Here is a 22,476-nt window from a genome sequence, read left to right as displayed (position 1 = left end):
GAATGTGATGTGTGTGGGGCTTCATCCATTTTAAAAGTGGCTTTGCTTTCAGTGGCTCGAATTAGAAAACCTAAATTATTTCAAGTCAGGAGGGGAAGGAGAAAGGATCACCCTACTACCATCTCAACTCAATTATATTCCACTTTTCTAAAAAAGCAAATTGATTCTTTGACTAGCAGTTTGTTGTGACCTCCAGAGCTGATATCTTAATATTTCAGTTTCATAAAATGTTTATTCTTGAAGTACAGGGTCTTCTTCTGAAGCCCCTTTCTCTTTTGAATTGCTTTAGCAGATGTCACTGACAGAAGTGCAAACACCAAGAGGGAATAAGAATATTTTTAAAAATTAAACCATCTGATTTATCACAACACATTACTTTCAGCAACAAACCTAGATCTTGGAAACTAATATGTGTCATACGTAATGAGACAGGATCCAACAGAACAAATATAGGTGCTTCCTTCATTTAGCCATCATTTCTTGAGAAGAATTCATTTGCAGCATGCACATAGCGACATAGCTACTATTTACTATTCTCCACATTGCTATGGAAATTCTAACTGCACAAGAGTTATGAAAGCTTTGAAATAGTTCCTGTTGCTAGGAAACCACTTTCCTGGTGCCTGTACATTCTTCTCATCTCTCCTGTCTCTGTGCCTGGCTCTAAGACAGTCGGGCAGCTTGATGTCAGAGGGGTAAAATAACAAGATTGTAGTACAAAATAAGCTACAATAAAACCCCTTCACTGGAAGGAAAGGAAAAAGGAAAGTACTTAAATGGATAATTTTGTTGTATCGGTATGTGAGGATCCTAGGGCTGCTCTGTACATCAGTAACAGGGCCAAGCTCATCTTTCTCTTTCCCCAGCGCTGGCAGGAGAGCCAAGCTCCGCCAGAGGAGGTCCCAGAAGTTTCATCCAAACCTGGGAAGTGATTTTGTAACAAATGCTTAAAATAAACATGAACAGTTCTTTTCTTTCTTTCTGTTTCTCCCACTCCCTTCCACCTTTTTTTTTTCTGTCAATGTCCCATTTCATCTTATTGTTTTCATAAAAATACAGATAAACAAACTTATTTACAAACACATGACAGTGATCATATGAAGCAGACAAGCCTCCTTAGCTATCTCATGTAAAACCAATATTCTCCCCAAATCATTTTAAAACGTAAAGGAGCCAGCAGTGGTGAAATAACTAGAGAGCAATTTGAAAAGAGGTCGTATTGCATATAAAAAAGTTCAGATGGAGAGTTGCATGAATCTCCCAGCTTGATCTACAGGGAATTTAGGTAGGACTCATGACCACGGAAGAAGGTACATTGTACAGCCCCCTGAAGAGCAGGGGCTTCAGTGGGTTTTGAAGATGGGGGAATGGGTGATAGGAGACTTCAGAACTTAACGGGGTCCTGATTAAGAAAGCGAAAGTTTCAAGTGGAGGAAAATGGAGAGAGGGTCCCGGGCATACGACTTGCAAGAAATGAAGCCTGTGGTGAGTGGTAGAGAGTTGACTCTCCTCTGAGACCACCTGGGGCACATGGGGGCATAAAACAAGTGGAGAGATTTTTTTTTTAGTGGCTCTGACTGCAGCACCAAGAGAAAGACAGAACTGACGACATTTAAGGGCACAGCACTAAGTGATGTTTTAGAGCTTTCTCCTTGGGGTGTGCAGCGGCCTTGGTGAGAGGCCACAGTGTGTCGTGAAGAATAGATTTTAGAAGGTGGGTGAGTTGCCCAGGGTGGGAAGTGTTAGGGTCCTCGTCCTTGCTCAGAGGGGTGTTGGGTTAAAGGGAGAGCGAGGTGGGTTGCTAAGAGCTTTATCTTGGTCGTGCTGAATTGAAGCTTTCAAAAGAAATACATTTAAAGATTTTGTTTGTTTTGTTTGTAATAAGATAGAATGTGTGTCTGGAAGTGGGAGGATGGCTAAAGCTACCGCAATAAAGCTGGATTTTAATCGGAACAGAGGGTAGGAAGCACAGAGAGTGCCTTTAAATAGGAGCGTAGACAGGACCCAAGGAAGGACCATATAAAACCCTCTATACTTTTCCCCAGAAATCACCAGCCTCCCTTCACTCAATAGTCATCTCACCTCTTAGGCAGGAAAATATAAGTCTTATATCTCACTCCAGATTAGGTTTTCCTGATTGGAGCATAGTTGCAATTATGTCATGGATATTTCTACCCATCTTAATCTGCATGCGTGGTTCTCCAACTCCATACAGGAGGTTAACAAAAGCATGAAGTCAGATTAGTACAATGGCATCAGTGAACAAATTAAGACACAGAGAGCTCATGGCAGAGATTGGCAAACTCTGGCATGTCCGCCAGGTAGCATCCAGCCATGGTTTACTGTTACCCAAAATTCTTCAAGTGCCTGCCTGCATGAAAGGGCAAATCTCACCTCTCTCTCTCTTCAGACCCCAGGATCCCAGCTTGCAACAGTGTTAAGCTGGTGACAGGAAGTTGAGTATGTTTGGAGTAAAGTTTTAAAATTAATAAAAGAAATAAGAGGTCATGAGTTAGGTTTTTATTTTCTGCCTTGACGTGGATGGCGCGAGGCTATGATGAAGTATCTTCGGTGAAGGCATGGGTGGAGGTGGCTGGTGTATGACTTCCCTTTCCTTCTTTTCTCTCCTGCATGCCGAAGAAATACTGTTACATTTTTTCAGATCCTGTATGTGAAATGCTGTCTGGGGCAGCTTATGTGACCCCCAAATCTGATACAAAAAATAGTAAAAGCTGTGAGAATTTTGAGACTAAGTGAAGGATCTTTTAGGTGTTAGAGAATTCCGATAGAACATCATTAGGACTGAAAGTTGGGACCAAAGTCCATATTTTCCCTTCCACATATAGCAAATGACAAACCATTTTTGTTCATTTCCCTTGCTCTCAGAGAGGTCAAATAATATTTTAATAGTGTGTAGTCATTCATGGTGCTTCTGTGAATTGGTATTAGACCCATGAAATTGACAACACTCTTGTTCATTTAATGGTGAAATTATATGAAATTTCATGTAATTAAAAAGCCATTTGTACCGATGTGAATCAATAGAAACAATAGTCGATATTCGATTCAGAAAATAACCAGAACATTTAAGAAACTTCTCTCCTCCCAAGCTAACAATCAAAAAATCACAAGAATGTAACTTTATTTCTTTGCTTTGCTTAAAATGATCTTCTGGAATTGGGAAGTCAGGAAGAAAAACTGGAGGTAAAGCTGTCTTCTTAAAAGGTGAAGCTTTGGGGTCTGTAGCTAAATACAGAGCCTGTTTCAAACAGTGCAGCTCTCTCCTGAAGCTTCCTCTGAATTGAAGCCCTGCCAAGCAATGCTCCCTGCTCTTCCCCAGCAATCTCTAAATCTGGCATCGACGTTCACAGTGACATTGCCAGCTGTCTTCGGAGCGGGGACCAGCAGAGAAGCTCTCGCTGGCGGCGGCTGAGATGAACCGAATCACTGTCCCTAGGGGAGGGACAGGAGAGAGACACGCCCTGTGGACCTCTTTGAACTCTGGTCTCATCCAGGAATCTGTCCACAGGAAAAGGGTTGATAGCTTTTTCAAGAGATTTTAGAGCAGCCCCCGCAGGATCTGGTCGGGATAACTTTGGTGGTGCCTGGCAGGATCCTTTCAGAAGACAACCTGTTAGCTTATTGTGTTCACCTCACCTTATTTTTGGAGATGTTTCTTGCCACTCTTTTTTATTTCACAACATGATACCAGGTTTCCTTAAAGTTTCCTAAATATTACAGGGCTATTCACATATCAATTCTTTGCTACACCCCCGATACTTTTTAACCCTCTGTCTGACGTCAAGGTGGAAGATCTATGGCAGAGTATTATAAAAAGAGGACATTTTGAAATCTAGATTTTAACTGTGCCAAAATTGGTATTAAATGTTTAATTATTCTAGACGGGTTTGTTTAAAAATTGTATTTACTGGTCCTACATAAGTTTAAAACATGATTGATATTGGAAGAATTCAGGTATAATGATTTTAATATCTAAAAAGAAATTTTAAATTAAATTGGAACCTCAAATAAGTGACTCGTTCTCCACAGTCAGTCAGCTTAAGGAGCTTACATAGTAAATATCTGCATCTTCTAACAGTTATTTTTCTTCAGTCTTAATCACAAGGCAAGAAAGACACCAAGACTATTATTGGCCAGTGTTGTAAATGCTCCTTTGGGCACAGAAAGTTTTAATTTCAGCATGCAATAGCCAGGTCGAGATTCTGTCTTTTGTTTGTTTTGATGCTTTCTCCTTGTTCGGAATTAAGGTCCTTGTAGACTTGCTTTTTTAAAACTTCTAGTTGTTCTCCATAAGTACAATACACATTAGTTCACCAAAGATAAAAGTCTCTTTGCTTACCTGATAGAACATTCATTTAGTTATCAAAATGTTTTCAAATAGCTGCAGATGCATTTTCCAGGTACTGTCCTGCTTGAAACACCCTTTTCTGTGATAGTACAAAATCTAGTCTAATCATGCTTCCCTGTCAGTGCTGGATAAATATTTAAGGCTAGTTCAGCTAGATTGCCTGAATGTATTTTTAAGATTTTTTTTTTAATCAAACAGAAGAATTTCTCCTGCAAATCTTTCTGAATTAGAAGGAACAGAGGCACTAAAAGTGTCAGAGAATCCAATACTTAAATCATGGCATTTATATGACCAGTAAAATGACCTTGAATTTACTGTAGACTTTTTATGCTTTTCTGTTTTATATTTCTTGTGACTAGCATTGACTGATTCATGGAGCTGACATCATTCTCCAGTATGGAAATGCCCTTAATCCATTGTCATATTTGAGAGTTTGGTAGTTTAAGGTATCCATTTTGTATGTGTGTGTTATGAAAAAGAGATTTCTTTTATATCTCCTTCAAGCAATCAGATAGTGGCTTTTGAAGAGAAACTGACAGGAGCTGCTTTTCCGTATTTCATTGTCAGACAAAAATATCCTTGACAACTGCACTCTGAAGGCCTGAAAATAGAGTGGCTGGTGAACAAGGGTTAATGTTTCGTTTTACCAAGGGCCACCTTTCATATTTTATGGGTGCTGGTGCTCAGAAGCAGACTTGAAACAAATTCATGTGACAAGCTCCTGGAAGGCAACATTTCTAACACATTATTTATCTTCTTTTGTAAAGTGTGTGCTTCTTTAACAGTTGCCTCGGGGCACAAACAGAAAATTGGCAAGTACCTATTTTTCTGACATTAGTTCTTAGAATTTTTCTTCTGAAACAGATATACTTTCTTAGAGTTTTCCCCCAAATGCGAATTTCTGTGTAACAGAAACAGAGATCATCCGGCAAACAGGAGACGCATTATCCTAGTGTATAACGATCTTCTGATTATTAATTGTATCGCTTTATGTCTCACAGCTATGACTTCTTAATCTAAGAAGCATTCGCTTCTAAAGAGTCTAGTTTGTCCACGCCATGTCTCCTCCAAGGGAGAAGCTGGATGAATTACTTCCAAATATGCATCCAGTTCTTCAGGAAAAGATGATCAGACTAAATTTCACTGAGCCTGAACTTTTACTGATGTGTCTGAAAGGGGAAATAAGAAATGACCTCACCCAGTTGTATCAGACAACTCCTTGTTCTTTTTTTCCAGAAAGTTTCAGATTTAGAAATATAGAATATAGAATATTATAGAATATTATATTATTATAAATATAGAATTAGAATATACGCACTACTATAGATAAAATAGATGAACAACAAGGACCTACTGTATAGCACAGGGAACTCAATATCTTGTAATAACCTATAACAGAAAAGAATCTAAAAAAAAAAAAAGAATCTGAAAAAGGATATATATATATATATATATATATATATTATATGTATAACTGAATCACCCTGCTGTACACCTGAGACTAACACAGCATTGTAAGTTAACTATACTTCGATTAAAAAATGGTTAAAAAAAGAAATATTAGAATCAGAAAATGAAAGGGTCAGAGAATATGGAGCCCACCCCCCGCTTAATTCACAGCCATAGTGGTTGCATCACCAGGATCAGAATCTGAGGGGAGAAATCCACCACGTGGGCAGAGGTCTCATGATGGAACTGCAGCCAGGGCTCAGTGGTGGTAACTAAACTTCATGTCACTTTCCACATCTTGCCGTTTGGGAAACAGGCTGCTAACGAATTTTTGAAATGGGTGAGAGGAGCTGAAAGCAGCTTAATAGGCTCAGGGTTTTTTATGGCCAATACATAAACTACGCACATCTCACAACAAGTGACAGGATAGTTTATATACATGCTTTGCAAAACTGGACATCATAATGTTTCCCTTGGTGGCCCCTACAATGGTGCTTCAGGAAAATAGAAGGAATGCCACATCATCTGTGCTTTGTTTGGTAACCCGATAAGACAGATTATAATAAACAAGGAGGGGAGTAACAATAATGTGAAGTCAGAAAAGCCAAATACTAGTAAAATGACGTTGCCATTGACTTGACTTATGGTGATGCCCACCGGCAAGCTTGTTAGGGGCCTAATGAGCTGCAGGAGGTGGACGGACCAGCAGACACAGAGGTACCATGACGTCAGAGTAGTTGTCGGCTGATTTGTGTGTTTGTTATTCATCTATTCAGGTTTATCCATGTGCTGTTTAACAAAGGATTTAACGTTCTTCGAATTTCCTTGTGATGTGTTTGTTCTTTGCTCAGAATCCAGTTGTGAATGTATATTAAGGAAGTTCGGCTTTGCTAAGTGGCCTTTTTTTTTTCCACGAGAATCAACCAGAAACGGAGTAGTTTTTGTTACCTTTTTGTTTCATTGTGTGTGGGGGTTTTTTGTTTTGTTTTGTTTTGTTTGCACATAAGGGCACATAGTACTTGAAGCAAGACAAGAAATCGTCTCCCCAATATGCATTACATAAGACATAAAAGGAAAATCCCAGATCAATTTTGGTCATTGAGTCATCTCATTTTTCCCAGTGTTTAAAGCTGTTGTGAAGATTATGCCATACCGAATAGTAAATCCCCCTTGAAAGACAGGCATATTGTTTGTAGCAGTGGAAATAAGCCTGCCATCGGGCAAGAATGATTAGTATTGAGCCAGACACAGGCATCGGGACAGCTGAGGAGTTCCCAGCACCTCCCTCTACAGAAGTTGGTAAATGATGAATTCCCTGGGCATGGACCAAAGTCCAGGTGCACCAAGTAAACAAAACGGGTATTGGATCATAAAAACAGTGATAATGGTTTTCTCAGTCAATTGCCAATATGGACAGTATCTGGTCATTACCAAGAGAGAAGAAAATGAATGTTTGTCCTTTTTTCACAGGTTCAAGATGCATTTAGATGCCGATTGAGAAACTGTCAGGACCCAATCAATGCTGATTCTTCCAGTTCTTTTCCTAACGGGCATGCTCAAATCATGGTGAGCTTTTAATTCCCCTCTGAGTCTTCATTCAGTCATGATTTCTCAAGGGAATAAGCAAATATTCTTAGTCGTAAAATAGTATCAAAATTCCATTTTGAATGACTTTGACTGTAGTTCGGTCACAGGCTTGGAACTCTGATACCAGATGACGGTTCTGTCTGGACTGGTTAGGAGTCCTAGATCTGTTATTGGACCCTTGATGTGTTGAGTGTGGAGTTTCTGGGTGACACCAGGGGGTATGTTCATCCTCACACAGAGTTAGGGTTAACAGTGTGTCCATAGGATCATGTTTGTTTACAGATCAGAACAGGATGGTACCTGCACATCTGGTCTTAAAGCAAGACCTGAAGTGGTTCTTGCCTTGCTTCCCATTCAGATTCCTCAGAGGAGCCGCACTCCAGAGCAAGGAAAAACCAGCATCCTGGGATAGAACCCAGGCATTGGTGGCTCCAGGGGGCAGCCCAAGACGAGAGCCACTGCCCTAAAGTATGAGGGGCAGACACACTCCCAGAAGAAGGCCAACCATTGTACATGAGCTCTGACTGTTGTTGGGATAAGGGGTACTTTACACATAACCACTTCCGTATATTTTAGAAATGAAGTAAGGTTTAAACTGTGTCATTAACATCATGGCTTAAATAGAGTTTTCTTAGTAATATGCTTGATTTATTATCGATGTGTTTGGATTAGGCAACACAAAAACAGTCTAAACGATATACTAGTAACTAAGACAGGAGAAGGAATAATTAATTCCTTATTAAAAACAAAGAGATAAATACTGATATCTTGAATCTAAGAATTGATTAAGATGGGCTAATTTGGGCTTCCCTGGTGGCACAGTGGTTGAGAGTCCGCCTGCTTATGCAGGGGACACGGGTTCGTGCCCCGGTCCGGGAAGATCCCACATGCTGCGGAGCGGCTGGGCCCGTGAGCCATGGCCGCTGAGCCTGCGCGTCCGGAGCCTGTGCTCCGCAACGGGAGAGGCCACAACAGTGAGAGGCCCGCGTACGGCAAAAAAAAAAAAAAAAAAAAAAAAAAAAAAAAATGGGCTAATTTAATTTCATCATTAAAAATAAACTAATTTGTTTACAGTAAAAGTTTGGGGAAAATATGAGGCTGGAACTAAACTCTAAGCAGGTTCTAGGCCAGATTAGTATTGTTTCATCTTCAATTTTAATTCCTAAGCCTGAAAGTCTTTTGTGACATTTGCATGAAAATGTATCATCAGAAGAGCCTAGTTTGACTATTAAGGATTTGACAAAGCTGTATTATAAGATATTGCATGACAAACAATATATTCAAAATGAATGCATAAAAATAGAAATAACAAAGACATTTATTTAAGTATCTTCATAATATTTCACATTCCAATCTTTTTATTGTGGTTTAAGGAATTGCCTTGAAATTCTGTTTTTTTACATCTGGTGTTAGATGACCATGGGGATAGTTTTGCCTTATTAAAGTCATACACCATGTTCCCACTGATTTTATCCAACATGTGGTCTCTAGAAAATACTCTTGAAAACAATTTGATTATTCCTTGATAAACTTCCTTTGCACAAAACAATATCCTGGTATCTCATAGTCAGATATTTGTTAACTTCAGATAATTTGGTCAGTAAAAGTCATTTGAGGTCTTCATTAAATGATGATTCTATGTCATTATTTCTTGTTACAGACAGACTTTGAAAAGGATGTAGACATTGCTTGTAGATCAGGTAAGAATATTTGAATTTTGAAAATATAATCATTAGATGTTGAATCATTTTTATGATTTTGATTTTAAAGAAAATGCTGTGGTTTACCCATCACATATTCCTGTAAATGTGTAAATTGAGTCTTTCAACTGGAAACATTGTAATAGCAGATGTAGGAGAGGGGGGAGGGAATGAGAGAGAGGGAGAATATGAATGGGGAATGCGAGGAAGTGAAAATGGTTGATTGGAAGTACTGTGACTGCAGGAAAGCATTGACTTGGAGACAGAAGCCTTCCATCCACCTATTACTGGTTGTCAGGTGTAAGGCCAGTCAAGTTGATGTCTCTCTGTGCCTCAATTTCATCATCCATGCTGGAAGGATGTGTGAGTGTGTATCATTGTGTGTGAGTGTGTTTGGGTGTGTGTGTGTGTATCACAGCTTTGTTGCTGTATTTTCAGAGCATGCACACACCGTCTTAGAGAGCTGGGTCCCAGGGACAGTGTTCCCAACGTCTGTTCTCCAGCCTGTGGACACCCACCAAGAGTAGATGAATAATGTTCCTTTATATTGGGACAAAATATACCTTATTTAACCTTTTATTCATTGGTTTTCGTGGTGCCTTTGAGAATAAGAGTGAATATCCACTTCACCTAACTATCCAAATATTTGAAAGCAAATACTACTTAGCCCAATCTAGGTCTTTTTTTTTTTTTTTTCCAGACTAAACAAACCATGTTTCTTCACTCATTCCTCAGAGCATCCTCCCAGGCAGACATGGTACCCCAGGTGTCAATCATTTGAAATTATGGTGCCCAAGTTTTAACTATGCTGCCCACACTTAGCCAGCATTTATCACAGTTGGCTCTTTCCTTGTATTAATGCTATCTACCTTTGCATCTGATTTCATAGCAGCTGGTACAGTACTAGTGTCAACTGATTATCATTTAAAATCCCCAAGAATTTTTGTAGTAGCTGTCAGGGATTTCCCAGTCTATGATTTGTAAAAGTTCTGGGGTTTTTTCATTTGTTTGTTTTTTTAGTCCTTGATGAAAAATCTAGCCTTTGCATTTATCTCTATTTGCTACTATCTTACTGGTTTTAGGTTACCATTCTATCCATTTGAAATTGTTTGACCTCGGGGGCTTCCCTGGTGGCGCAGTGGTTGAGAATCTGCCTGCCAATGCAGGGGACACGGGTTCATACCCCGGTCCGGGAAGATCCCACGTGCCGCGGAGCAGCTGGGCCCATAAGCCATGGCCGCTGAGCCTGCGCATCCAGAGCCTGTGCTCCGCAACGGGAGAGGCCACAACAGTGAGAGGCCCGCATACCGCAAAAAAAAGTAAAATAAAATAAAGGGTAAAAGAATTGTCCTGAAACAAATAATTAAAAAAAAAAAAAAGAAATTGTTTGGCCTCTGAAATTTTGATAAGAATGCCTTCTAAATCTTCATCCAAACTTTACAAATAAAGGAGTTATATTCATCTTGTTCTCTTTTGTTAAAATACCCATTTTCCCCAGATTCATTGTATTCTTAATATCAGGCCAGTATCATTATTTTATTAGAAAAAAATTCTTTTAATTTTTCATTTTCTGTCTGTGCGTTTTTTTAGCTGAGCTTATCAGGACTTGCCCCTGTGTTTTTCTAAAGATTTCCTTCCATGTTGAGGTATATTCAGTGTTAAAGTCTCAATTCCTGGTCTCTGAATAATCTTTCCCTAAGTTTTGTTGAAATTCACTTTCCCAAAGGGTGGAGTGTATATCTGATTATGCTAAACATTCAGGTGCTTTTTGCTTTGTCTTGGTTTTATTTGCATTTTGCGCTTCACAACTTGACTAATTTCTCTCAAAATTCCCATCACTTCAACATCACATTTGTATGTGTAGGTGTGTTTATGTTTTATATTCAAAATTTGGATATCCATGTTAAGTAAGTCAAAGAAACAGTTAAATTTCTCATATAGAGTCGACACTACTTAATAAGAAGAATTATATTTCCCCAAATATTTAAGATATACAAATTTTCAGCAAAGACAGCTGTATCATTGATAAAAATGTGCTACTATAACTACAAATCATATTACATTAATACAAACTAAATGCATTTTATACAAATGCAGATTATGAAATCAATATTCAGTACCAAGGTTTACTTTACAGTTTACAAAATACTGATAAAAGTATAAAATTATATGTCCTTAATAAAATGTAATAGGTTCCCATAACTAGCCTTTATATTGTATTGCTATAAATTTTAGATTAATTTTTGCCTACAGTTAAGGATTAAAAATATTCTTCCCTGAATTTGGAGATATTTTAAGGTATTTTATTTGGAATATTACTAAATCTATTAATTTAACATACTTTATCTCTGAATATTTTCAAGTAAATTGTTCCTGGCAACCACAATTCATTACCTATCTATTAATTTAAGAGGTTTGGAAATAACCTTTTTAAACTGAATTATTCTACTTTTTAAACATTATAGTTAAATATAAAAAGTCACACCAAATTGTGGATTAATAAAAAATATGCAATGTAGATTTAACATCTTTTGTTTGTTTGTTTTGTTTTTTGGGGGTTTTTTTCTGCTAATTTTTAAAAATTTTGACTGGAGTATAGGTGAATTACATCTTGAATATCTAAGAAGAAAGAGACCTAATACAATGATTAAATACAGTATCTCTAAAGATAAAAGATATTACATGAATGATGCATGTCTTGAATTAATTTGAAAGCTTCTCTTCTTTGTAATAGGGAAAGACATTCAGAACCTTCTATTTTGCAAACTCTGCTTTAATGCATAATAATTAGGATGCTATTTGAAAACTGGATAATAATGGGTGAAATTGAATATGTCTGAGACTTTTCATGAGGAGATAATAAACCAAATAGTTATAGCTACCTATGCCTAACAAAACATTCAATGGCAATGGCTCTACTTGTTGATAGGGCAGTACTTGGAGGCCGTGTTGAACCACCTTGCACACAGTGCTGTTCTCTGTGCTTTCAGCACCACCATGACCAAGAAAACGTCTTCAGAATTTCATTCTCTCAGACCTCAAAACCGACAGCTGCCCGCAACTAAGCAGGCTTCAAGTCATTCTGCCTCCATTACACATAAAATATGATTTTCTTCCTTCTAGAGAGGCAAACAAGAGAAAAAACTAAACTATATTTTCATAAAGAATTCTGAACTCTTCTGTTGATTGGTTTTTCCTTGGTGTGGTTTATGTTTTCATTTTGTTCTCTTTCTTACTACAAGTTATCATGCATTTTTAAGTTTTCTAAGTCATTATTTTGCAGGCTTAAAATGGAATGGAGGTTTAGAGGCTCACACAGCTTTTTTCTGCTTAAAGTCAGTTGGCACTTTTAATACCCCCTCAAGGGCATTGGAGCTTATGGATTGATCTTGTTAAAAAAATGCCTTACTTTTCCTGCATGGAACTGAAGATGATAAATACTTTTGAACCCTGCATCTACTTGACCATATGGACTTCACAGATAAATGCTCATTAGTTTTCAATGGCATAATTTTTGAAGGGATTTCTGATGTAGTAGGATGAAATTCTCATTGATTACCTCTCTCAAGAAGTATATAATGAGTAGAACTTGTAGAATACTTTAGGGGAAAACCCTTTAAGAAAAAGTCAAACTCTTGTTAATATATCCATAATTTTATAAAGCCCTTTGCAGTAGACAGATGGAGAAAATTTCTCTGGTAATCTACCTTTCCCCTGAAAAGTTAGGCTGAGTTATTTAGGGTTAAGGCACTGAGATTTTTGAAAGTCTGTTCATCAGTTTTCCCATATGTTTTATCTGTGGGCTGCCTGAGAACTATAAGAGCATGTCAGAATCAACACAGAGTGACTGAGTAATTTGGACCATGTGCAAAAAATAGATATGTAATTTTTAATAATTTTTATTTTACTAAGGAAAATGTTTAGTAAAATGAGGGACAACAGAATACAATAGTAGTCAATAAGTGTGCATTAACGTTCTTTTATTTACTTTTATGTTCTAATTCACAGTTCTTCACAAGGATATTGGTCCTTGCCGAGCAGCAACAATAACAGGCACCCTCTCCAGGATTTCTCTAAATGATGATGAAGAAGAAAAGGGAGCAAACCCTGAAGGGCTAAGCTATTCAACATTGCCTGGAAACGTCATTTCCAAAGTCATTATTCAGCAACCCACAGGTCTGCACATGCCCATGAGTATGAATGAGCTGGGCAATCAATGTTTGAAAAAAGAGAACAGTGAGTTGCGGAGAACTGTGTACTTATGTACGGATGATAATTTGAGAGGGGCGGATATGGACATCGTTCATCCTCAAGAAAGAATGATGGAGAGTGACTATATTGTGATGCCCAGAAGTTCTGTTAATACCCAGCCATCAATGAAAGAAGAAAGCAAAATGAATATTGGCATGGAAACCCTGCCCCACGAAAGGCTATTGCACTACAAAGTGAATCCTGAATTCAACATGAATCCTCCTGTCATGGACCAGTTCAATATGAACTTAGAGCAACATCTCGCACCCCAGGAACATATGCAGAATTTGCCCTTTGAGCCTCGCACAGCTGTGAAGAACTTCATGGCCTCTGAGTTGGATGAAAATGCGGGATTATCGAGAAGTGAAACTGGATCCACGATATCAATGAGTTCTTTAGAAGTAAGCAATGGAACAAGCCTTCCCTTGATATTTGAAAGTTAGATAGATGATACACTGATAGATAGACTGATTGATTAATAGATAAGAGGTAGATAGATAGATAGATAGATAGATAGATGGATAGATAGATAGATTCATGGGGCACTGCACTGGGGGAGAAGGGTCACATTAGCTTTTGCAGTTATGTATTGTCTAAGAATTTGGGGTATGTTGTGTTTAAGATTCTGGACATATGCTTTTTCCAGTAGAGCATCAGAATCCCCTTTCTCGAGGTCATATTTTTAAAAATGAACCCTCTATAATTAAAATGATACCTATCTGTCATAATGGGAACCAAGTAGAGCACTCCTAAACAAACAGAAGATCCTCCTGATGTTTCTTGGGTACCAGAAGTCTTTTGGTGGTTAAAGTAGTTTCTGGATGGCACTACAAACTTTAAGCAAGATCTGGGTTTTCTGTGTGAGGGCAGCTGTTAAAATAACAAAATTGGAATGTTTCAATGAGATCTACCATTACACTGATTATAGACTTTATTATCACCTTAGATTGATATCTTTCAGAGGAAATGTTTTTTTTCTTAGCTCTTACAGAATTATGACCACTAAATGTTTTGGTCTTAAATTGTGAACTCTTGGGAGGGATGTAAATCAAGCAGATCAAGAGTCAGGACTCTGAGGTCAAACCACATGGCTTTTGTGGAAAAGCAAGCTCCCCTCAGCTTCCTTTCTACCCACAAAGTGATGTAAAGAGTAGTCAACAGGTATCAATATCACTCATATTGTATTACAATTAATCAAGTAAGATCTAAGTCAAGTAAGACAAGTAATGTCTAGTTTTCTTTTGACATACCTCCTGTAACTGTTTTGTTTGTGACTTTCATATCCTCTGTCTTGAAGTTTTGCTGTAAACCCACTGCGGATATATTGCATATGTTCAATATACAATGCAATATATGCATTTTTTAATATGTATTGCCAATTGTCTTAATATAACAGATTATTTCATAAGACAATATAATCCGTTGCCTACTCTTTCCATCAGAAGTTTGTTGATAATATTCTAATGTTCAAAAGTGCCCAGAGGCAATTGCCCCTTCCTTCTTCCCACAAGACTGTGCCTTCTACGAGGCCAAGATGAAGAGACACCCTGAAAGGCTGGAGTGACTTGATGTGCGGTGTAATTTTGAGGGTTTTCCCAGCTGCATTGAGGAAATTCTACCGTAGATGGGAATCTAGGATAAATCTCTAAATTCTGTCAGTAGATCAGACCTAAACAGAATAGGGCTTCTGAGGAGAATCATTCTTTGGAACCAAAGGCATAGGGGCAGTGAGTCCAAGTTCACTCCTGAGTGGCTGGAGCTCCCTGTAGACAAGAGCGTCCAATCATTCTGAATTAGCAGAGTAGCCACTGTTTCCATCTCTAACTTGCATATCCCAGAGACTAGCAGGTCTTCTAAAATAATGACCACGTAAGCACAAAATACATAACATTTATGCAAAATCACAGAAGTTTTTACAAGAATTTTCAGTGAGTGTGCATATAATAACATAACACTGTAAATAATCTTAAAGACCATATGGAGTCTTCTATATAGAATGGCTCTTTAAAGTGTGCTAGAGGGGTTAGAATGGAATTGCATTAAAATATTTTGCTTGTTATAAAAATGCTTTATGTCTAAAAGGCTTAAAACCTTGCTGGGTTTGATATTGTACAGGTTGTATGTGTTTGAACAATAGACTGAATTTCTGAGTGCTGCTTTGTTCAGTGGTAATTTTTCCAAATCTCCATATCCTTATTATTAAGAATAAGCATCATATATAAGTGTGATTCAGCCAAAAGATCTGCATTTAAATGACTTAGAAATCACAAGGCTTACATCTTGAAAAGGAAGAAAATTCAGGATTCAGAATGAAATTTCAGTTCCTCATTTTCATTCTTTCAAAGAGTTTAATAGTTAGTAATTGCTTAGGGTGACCATTTTAGGAGACAGCTGAATATATAGATGTGGGAATGAATAATAAAAATTAGCATTTATATAGCATCTTTCCTTAGCAGATCCTCAAATCACCTTAAAAACGTGAATTAATTAATCTTCGCTACACCTCTGGACGATGGATAAGTTGTTCTAATCCTTGAAGTAAAGTCATTTGTCCAAGGTCACAGAGTAAGTGCACAGCAAATCTAGGACCGGAATCTTTCTGTCCTGATCAATTTTACGCTGTCTCAAAGAGACAGTCATGTGCCTGAACATTAGCATGAGAGTAACTTTATAAAGTTCATTTAACCCTGGACAGACACTTGGTCTTACAGAATAAAGACGTGAAATGGATGAAGTGTAGATGTATACAGTTAGCAGATTTTGGAGACAAGACTGTGGCCATGAAGTGTGGTGGCCAGATTTTGGAGATAAGACTGTGGCCAGATAAAGTCTGGTGTGGCTTCCTTTGTGGGCAGAGTGAGCACACTCTGTCTGCAGTGAACCAGCAGGTAAGCTGATATTCTGACAATAGAGGAAAAGCAGAAAGATGACTAGAGTATCTACATGGATTGTGGTGTGCAACAGTAGCCAGGAGGTGTCTTGAGACCTAGAAGACAATACAGAGATGAAAGTGAGTGACTATGTGGCAGCCATGGGGCCATAGAACAATTTGAGTCTTCTCTGAGTGAGAAGGGAGGTTCCAGCCACAGGGGCATCCCTGCCTGGGAAACCGGGGCGGCAGAGGACGGCCAGATGCCTCAGGGACTTTTCAGGGACGGAATAAAAAGATGTTCCTAGTAATTCAGGAAGTTGCCTCCAGAGGAGTGGGTGTTCACAATTTGACAAAGTGGGAAGTGGTGGGAGAAGAAAAAGAAGAGGGTAAAACCGGGCAGTTGCAGCCCAGAAGTCAGTATTGTGAGGAAGAGTGCAGGCGAGGAAAAACAAGAGTCAAAGGAGAAAGAAACAAAGCCAAAGAGTGGGTGGAAGTATTTATTCAAATAAGCAGGAGGCAACAAAGCAAGAGGGAGGCTCCCCAACCCTGAAGGCAGTACCAGCAGAAAAGGCTCCAACCTCCAGGACAGCTTGTTCAGCTAACCCCCAATTACTCAGCGTAGAAAGTTTGATAAATGCATCAAGTTTTTTCGGCATGAAAGCATTTCCAGCTTCTCTCCCGTCTTAATATTATCTTGTGTCTTTCTTTCATGTAATATGTTATCTGCCAATTTCCGAACTGTATCCATTCCCAGAATGGACTTGTTAAGCGATTCCGAAAACTTTAGATTTCCACAATTAAGGATTCATTGCAATATGCACATGGTAGAATGTCTCACAATGGCGTCAGTCCTAGATGTCCTCTAATTGCTTAACATTGTCATCAGCATTTAAGTCATTCACCTTCAATTAATGAGCAAAATGTGTTGAGTGCATGGTATGTATATAAAGCAAAAAACTACGAGGTACTGTGAAGCAAGTGGGGAAAAAAGAAGTATCAGCGTTCTCAAGCCATTGACCACTATATCAATAGTTATATCAATATAGTTATATCAATATCAATACCATTGAGCACAATATCAATAGTTATATCAAAAGTTATATCAATATAGTTATATCAATAGATATATCAATAGTTTAAACCTTGGGCTGTGGTTCTATTTACTTTTTGAAAAATTATAGATATATCAGTGTAAGAAGATAGGTCAATATTTGTTTTGACTTATTGGAACATTCGATGGCTTGTAGCTGGTAGATCTAAACAGGACACATTTCCTTAGTCAAAGCCTTCCCACTTGTGTGCAGGTCCAGGGCCCACCTTCACCCTTTTTCCCTTGTGTCTCTCGGGGTTGATACAGGTTCCTAGCTGGGTGAGAAGACTGGCCACTAGGAAACACTGTGAGAGATTGGAGGCTGGGGAAAAGAAGGAATTCAGGGTGTTTTCCTCCCTCTTTCTGCTTTGGGCAGTACCTCATGTCTCCTTAGCTGTTCTGTAGGGCCTCCAGCTTCTGCCAGGTGCCTCAGCCCCCGGGATTAGGTCGAAGTGTCATCTCCCCATGTCCGTCCAGCCTGGTGGGCGGGGGTGGGCAGTAGCCCCTTCTCCTGCAAATCTCTGGGTTCCCTCGTGGTCCCTTTTGTGGCTTCTCAGTTCCTCCATCACTGGGATTCCTGTGAAACACTTTGCTCCAATGTAAGCACATTAAGTGCTTAGCTTAGCTTTGCCTTAGCTTTTCTTATAACTAAACAGAGTTAGATAGTAAATTGCACAATTTCTTTTTTAAACAAAGTTCTGCTACTCCAGGTTTTCTGAACATTCAGATATAACTTAACAATGTATCTCAAAACATGCTCAGATAAATCTCTCTCAATGTATAAATGGGTAAATGGGTACCATTCTAGGGTAACTTTTTATACACCAGTTTTCCTCTGGACATGAATTATAGAGCTCTCAGCATAATGGTTTTGAAAGGTAAAACATTTTAGCTATAGTGGTACATCACAGGTGCTTCCCTTATGGCTGTTGTGAACATCAAATTGGATAATGTATGTGAAAACCCCTTTGAACATTGTAAGGGGCACTTCAGATGTAAGGTCGTGTGATTATTATTTCATTACCATTGTATCTTGAATATCGGTAAAGAAACTTGTTTGCTGTACTAGGTCAGTATTCAGGAAATTAGACAAAATGTTATGGCCATATTTCTGTCACTAACAGAAACCACTGTAGGACTGACCATTGGGCAGAGTATCTTTTTCTTTTTTGAAAATTTTTTTCCTCATGTAGCTGTGGTGAAAGAAATGCTTGCCCTTCTTCAGTGTTTTGTTTTTGCTCCTGGATTAGGAAATTTTGTCTTTTATGCAGGCGTACAAGCAAAATTAGCTCAAATAACTCATTTTTCAAAATTAATGATTCTCAAGTTTCATTTACACAGATATTTTGAATGGATTTGACATCAAAGCTTTCTCCTTGAGTGGGTTCATTGCTCAGTCTGTAATGGAAACTTTTAATGGCAGTCACATTGACATTTATTAGTCCATGGAATTTATTCCTCACTGTGAATCTTCTAGTATCTTGTCCAACTTAATTTGCAAAGGCACAAACAACGAAGTATTCCCTTTGAGAAATTATTCATCATTCTACAAGGCTTTGCTATGGACAGATGCCATTATACACATCCTTGCTAAGTATTCCTCTGAGTAGCCTCATACTGGTGTGCATTTTCTTACTCTGACATCATCCTAAAGAATTTTCCCCTCTCTTAGTGGTAGGCCTGTATTCTTCTAAATGGTCTCAATCCTCTTGGCTGTCAATAGATCTATTCAAAACGGTTTTCTTTGTGTATATAGCCCACATGCTTATCCAAATTCTCCTGGAGTATTCCTGAGAAAAAGAACAAAACACAACCAAAATACAAGTCATTCTTTTGGATTTGTTTGGCTTTCATAGTGTAGCTCCTTCAATCTTTCATCAATAATTTTGTGAATGTCTACTATTATGCCAGACCCTCTGATAGATGCCAGGGATATAAAAGTGGCCAAGACAGATGTGGATCCTGCCCCGGTGGTGAATAAACACTATGGAAGAGACAGATGGTGAACTGTTAACAAATGATTAATCTAAAAGAGTGTGCTGTGCTGGGAAATAACCATGGAGTGTGAGAGACAGGCTTCTTTAGATGAGGTGATCTGGGGGGCCTTCTGAAGCGCCACAGGATGAACAATGAAATTAAGGAAGAACATGGCTTGTGAGATGCTGAAGGATCAGGGGTGTTTCAGACAAAAAAATTGCAGGTGAAGAGGTCCTGGGGCAGAAAAGAGCTTGGAATATTCTCATAGGATTAGAAGACACATGTAGCACGGGGCAAGCTTCTTAAGTCCGAGGTGGAATAGGAAGAAGAGACCAGATTTTGCAGAACCTTGTAAAATGAAAGAAAAACTTGAGGACAGTTAAGCAACTGTCATGATCATTTCTCCATCCATCCATCCATCACTTTGATGGTTTGGAATGGAAAGGATTAGGATCCAGTGGTAGTGGGAGAGGTAGTAGAAGTGGAGCAGAAAGCTGGAGGACAGTTAGGAGACCACTGAGGTCAACCACACAAAAGACAAGAATGCCTTTGACTGTGGAGGGCAAATTAAGATGTGTTTTGGATATAGAACAGATGGCACTGCTGGTGGATTTGATGTGCAGGGTGAGAGGCAGGGAGGGCTGAAGGGTGACTCCTAAATGCCTGGCTTCACCAACTAGATATGCAACATTTCCTGTGACAGGAAAGAAAAGGGTGTTTGCAAGTTAAAAGATGGTATTGAAAACCCTGGGAATGAATGATTTCATCCAAGAAAGAATATAAGAAAAAAGAAAACTATGGAACTCAACATTTAGAAGTCAGGGAGAAGAGAAAGAGCCAGCAAAGGAGACTTGGCAGACAGAACTAGAGCAAATAAGAAGGAGGAAAAGAAAACAAAAGGAAAAGCTGAGAGAGATGAGGAAGGGATTAACCTTCAAAAGCTTCTGAGAGTCCATTAAGATGAGGAGAGAAAATTGACCTTGGAAACCGTCCAGATGGAGCTCATCTGAGACCTTGACAACAAGAATTTTAATGGAATGTTGAGGACAGAACAGAAGTTGGGGTGAGTTCTAAGTGGGAAATTAAGAAAAGGAAAGAGCATAAAAGAAATGTCACCTACTATGACAAAAAGGATGATTTGTATCAAGTTATTTGGGAACTAGGGGATGTACAGAGAAAGGGACTTATATCTTCCTAAAATATGTCAACACCATCCTGGCTTATTTTAAATTTGTATGTAGCATTTCTTCAATTATCAACTTATCATAAAAGTTGTTATGACTTGATCACTTTTCTTCATTGATTCTCATCTTTTAAACATATAACCATTCTTTCTAACCACTTTCCTACCTTACAATGACATTCCAGAGAGCTCAGAGGGACATTTGAATGAGCACATAAGTCAGTCACAGTTTCCACAGACTTCAGTGCTTTGAAAGACGCTCCAGCACATTGAAAAACAGACTGAGAGATAGTGAGTGTTATAATGAGGAACTGATAAACAGAAGCTAACATTCTGGTCCTTCCATTCCATCACAGATTTCCCAATGCAGATACTTCTTTAAGATAAAATAGATTTTGCGATGGGAGACCCATCATGAAAGTGAAGTCTGCCACTGTGTTGCATCATGGCTCATAAACTATCTCATGTTAGAATGATTTTAAGTTATTTTATTTGACACAAATTATTGTAAATTGCCATCAGATTTTTCTCTCAAATAAGTGCCATATCGATGCTTTTTTTCTCCTTTAAAATATAATTGACAAGTAAAAGTTCATCTGCCTGACGTTGCTTTATGCTTGCAGAGCATCTCGGTCCCACTGCTGTCAGCCTGGGATTGACTGTATCCCGTAATGTTATTCTTGCTGAGTTCTAGGGGCAATCAGCAAACTACCTTGGCTATGAACCATCACCCCTTACACCACTGAGCAGTTACTGAGCCACAGCGGAGAAAACACAGGGTTTGCAGGCAGAACACCTGAGTGGGAATCCCAGCCCATGTGATAACTACCCAGGTGAAGTAGGCAAGTTATTTGAACTCCTCTGGTCCTCAGTTTTCCTCATTCATAAACAGGGATAATGCATAGTACTTTCCTAACCATCCCACAGGGCAGTTAGCATGTTCAAACGTGAAAGCACTTTATAAAAGGTCTGAACACTTGGTCAGGATTGTGGGGATATGAATAACGTGCACATTTTATCTCCCTTGGACTCTCAAAGTCCGCCACATTTTTTTCCGCTCTCTAATTTTTAAGTCTTCACTGCTGTATTTTCCAACCCACCTCTTCACCTTACCCCCAACTATCTTTCGGCTGTTTCAACTGAAATCTGCTTCACGTGTTCATTTCCTAGTCTAATCCCTCAAGGTTGCTAGTTCCGCTGTATACTCTTAGGTTAGAATGTGATTTTAATAAAGTGAATAGACGAGAGAGAAACTTATTTGTGGGGGTACATCTGTTTTCTTTTCTATGTTTCACATCTGCATAGGTGGCATCTGCTCTCATAGGGAGAATCTATCTCTGCCGTTCCTCTGGGTTCCTATCTTTTGTTCTTGTGCCTGAAATCGGGAGCCTTCAGCAATATGCATCCATCCACATTTCCAGTTCTTAGGCAACACCACTTTGCATTCAATGAAGAAGGTAGCACGTGGCTGTTAGGACCTTTGCAATGGAGAAGCCCTCAACACGTGCAGTGGACGGGCCTCTTTGCTGACTAACTGAACGTTTTTCATTAGGTTTCACTATTTAATTTTCAAATGGAAAGCAAAGCATGAGACTCATTTTCTGTTAATAATTGCTTAACACTGTTTCCATGCTTGAATTTTGCTGTATTAGGAAAGAATTTTGCTTAACGTATACTTACAGAAGTGTCCTGCTGAGTCACAGTGCCAAGAAGGCAAAGCGTCCGAGAGCAGAAGGGAAACCCTGACATTTGGTCTAACATCTCACAGCAAAGCGGGTTGCGGTGCGCTGGAGCCTGGCTGTTACACAGCACAGTCAGACAACAGCAGTGGCAGGGAGATGGCGAAGGAGGGCTGGGTTAAGCAGCTTCCCACGCACGTCTCTTCTTGCAGGATGTCACCAGGGCTGGCCTAGAGTCTGCTGGCCACAGGGAGCAAAGTGAGCTCAGGCTGACTTCCCCTTGAATAAAGCAGCCCACTTCTCAGCGCTCTCCACAACG

The 22,476-nt window shown here is 38.9% G+C and overlaps 1 protein-coding gene across 1 annotated transcript in view; it reads left to right on the top strand.

Annotated features, from left to right (window-relative positions):
- The window catches only part of ADGRB3 (adhesion G protein-coupled receptor B3), a 791,667-nt gene that overhangs the window by 751,259 nt on the left and 17,932 nt on the right, over nt 1-22,476 (top strand). The window contains exons 25-27 of the mRNA XM_060167396.1: nt 7,289-7,384; nt 9,066-9,105; nt 13,114-13,757. Coding sequence (XP_060023379.1) covers nt 7,289-7,384; nt 9,066-9,105; nt 13,114-13,757 — 780 coding nt within the window. The remainder of the gene's footprint in view (nt 1-7,288; nt 7,385-9,065; nt 9,106-13,113; nt 13,758-22,476) is intronic.

This window comes from Lagenorhynchus albirostris, chromosome 12 (genome assembly GCF_949774975.1).
Source record: "Lagenorhynchus albirostris chromosome 12, mLagAlb1.1, whole genome shotgun sequence".
NCBI classification, from domain to species: domain Eukaryota; kingdom Metazoa; phylum Chordata; class Mammalia; order Artiodactyla; family Delphinidae; genus Lagenorhynchus; species Lagenorhynchus albirostris.
This window is presented reverse-complemented; position numbering and strand designations above follow the sequence as displayed.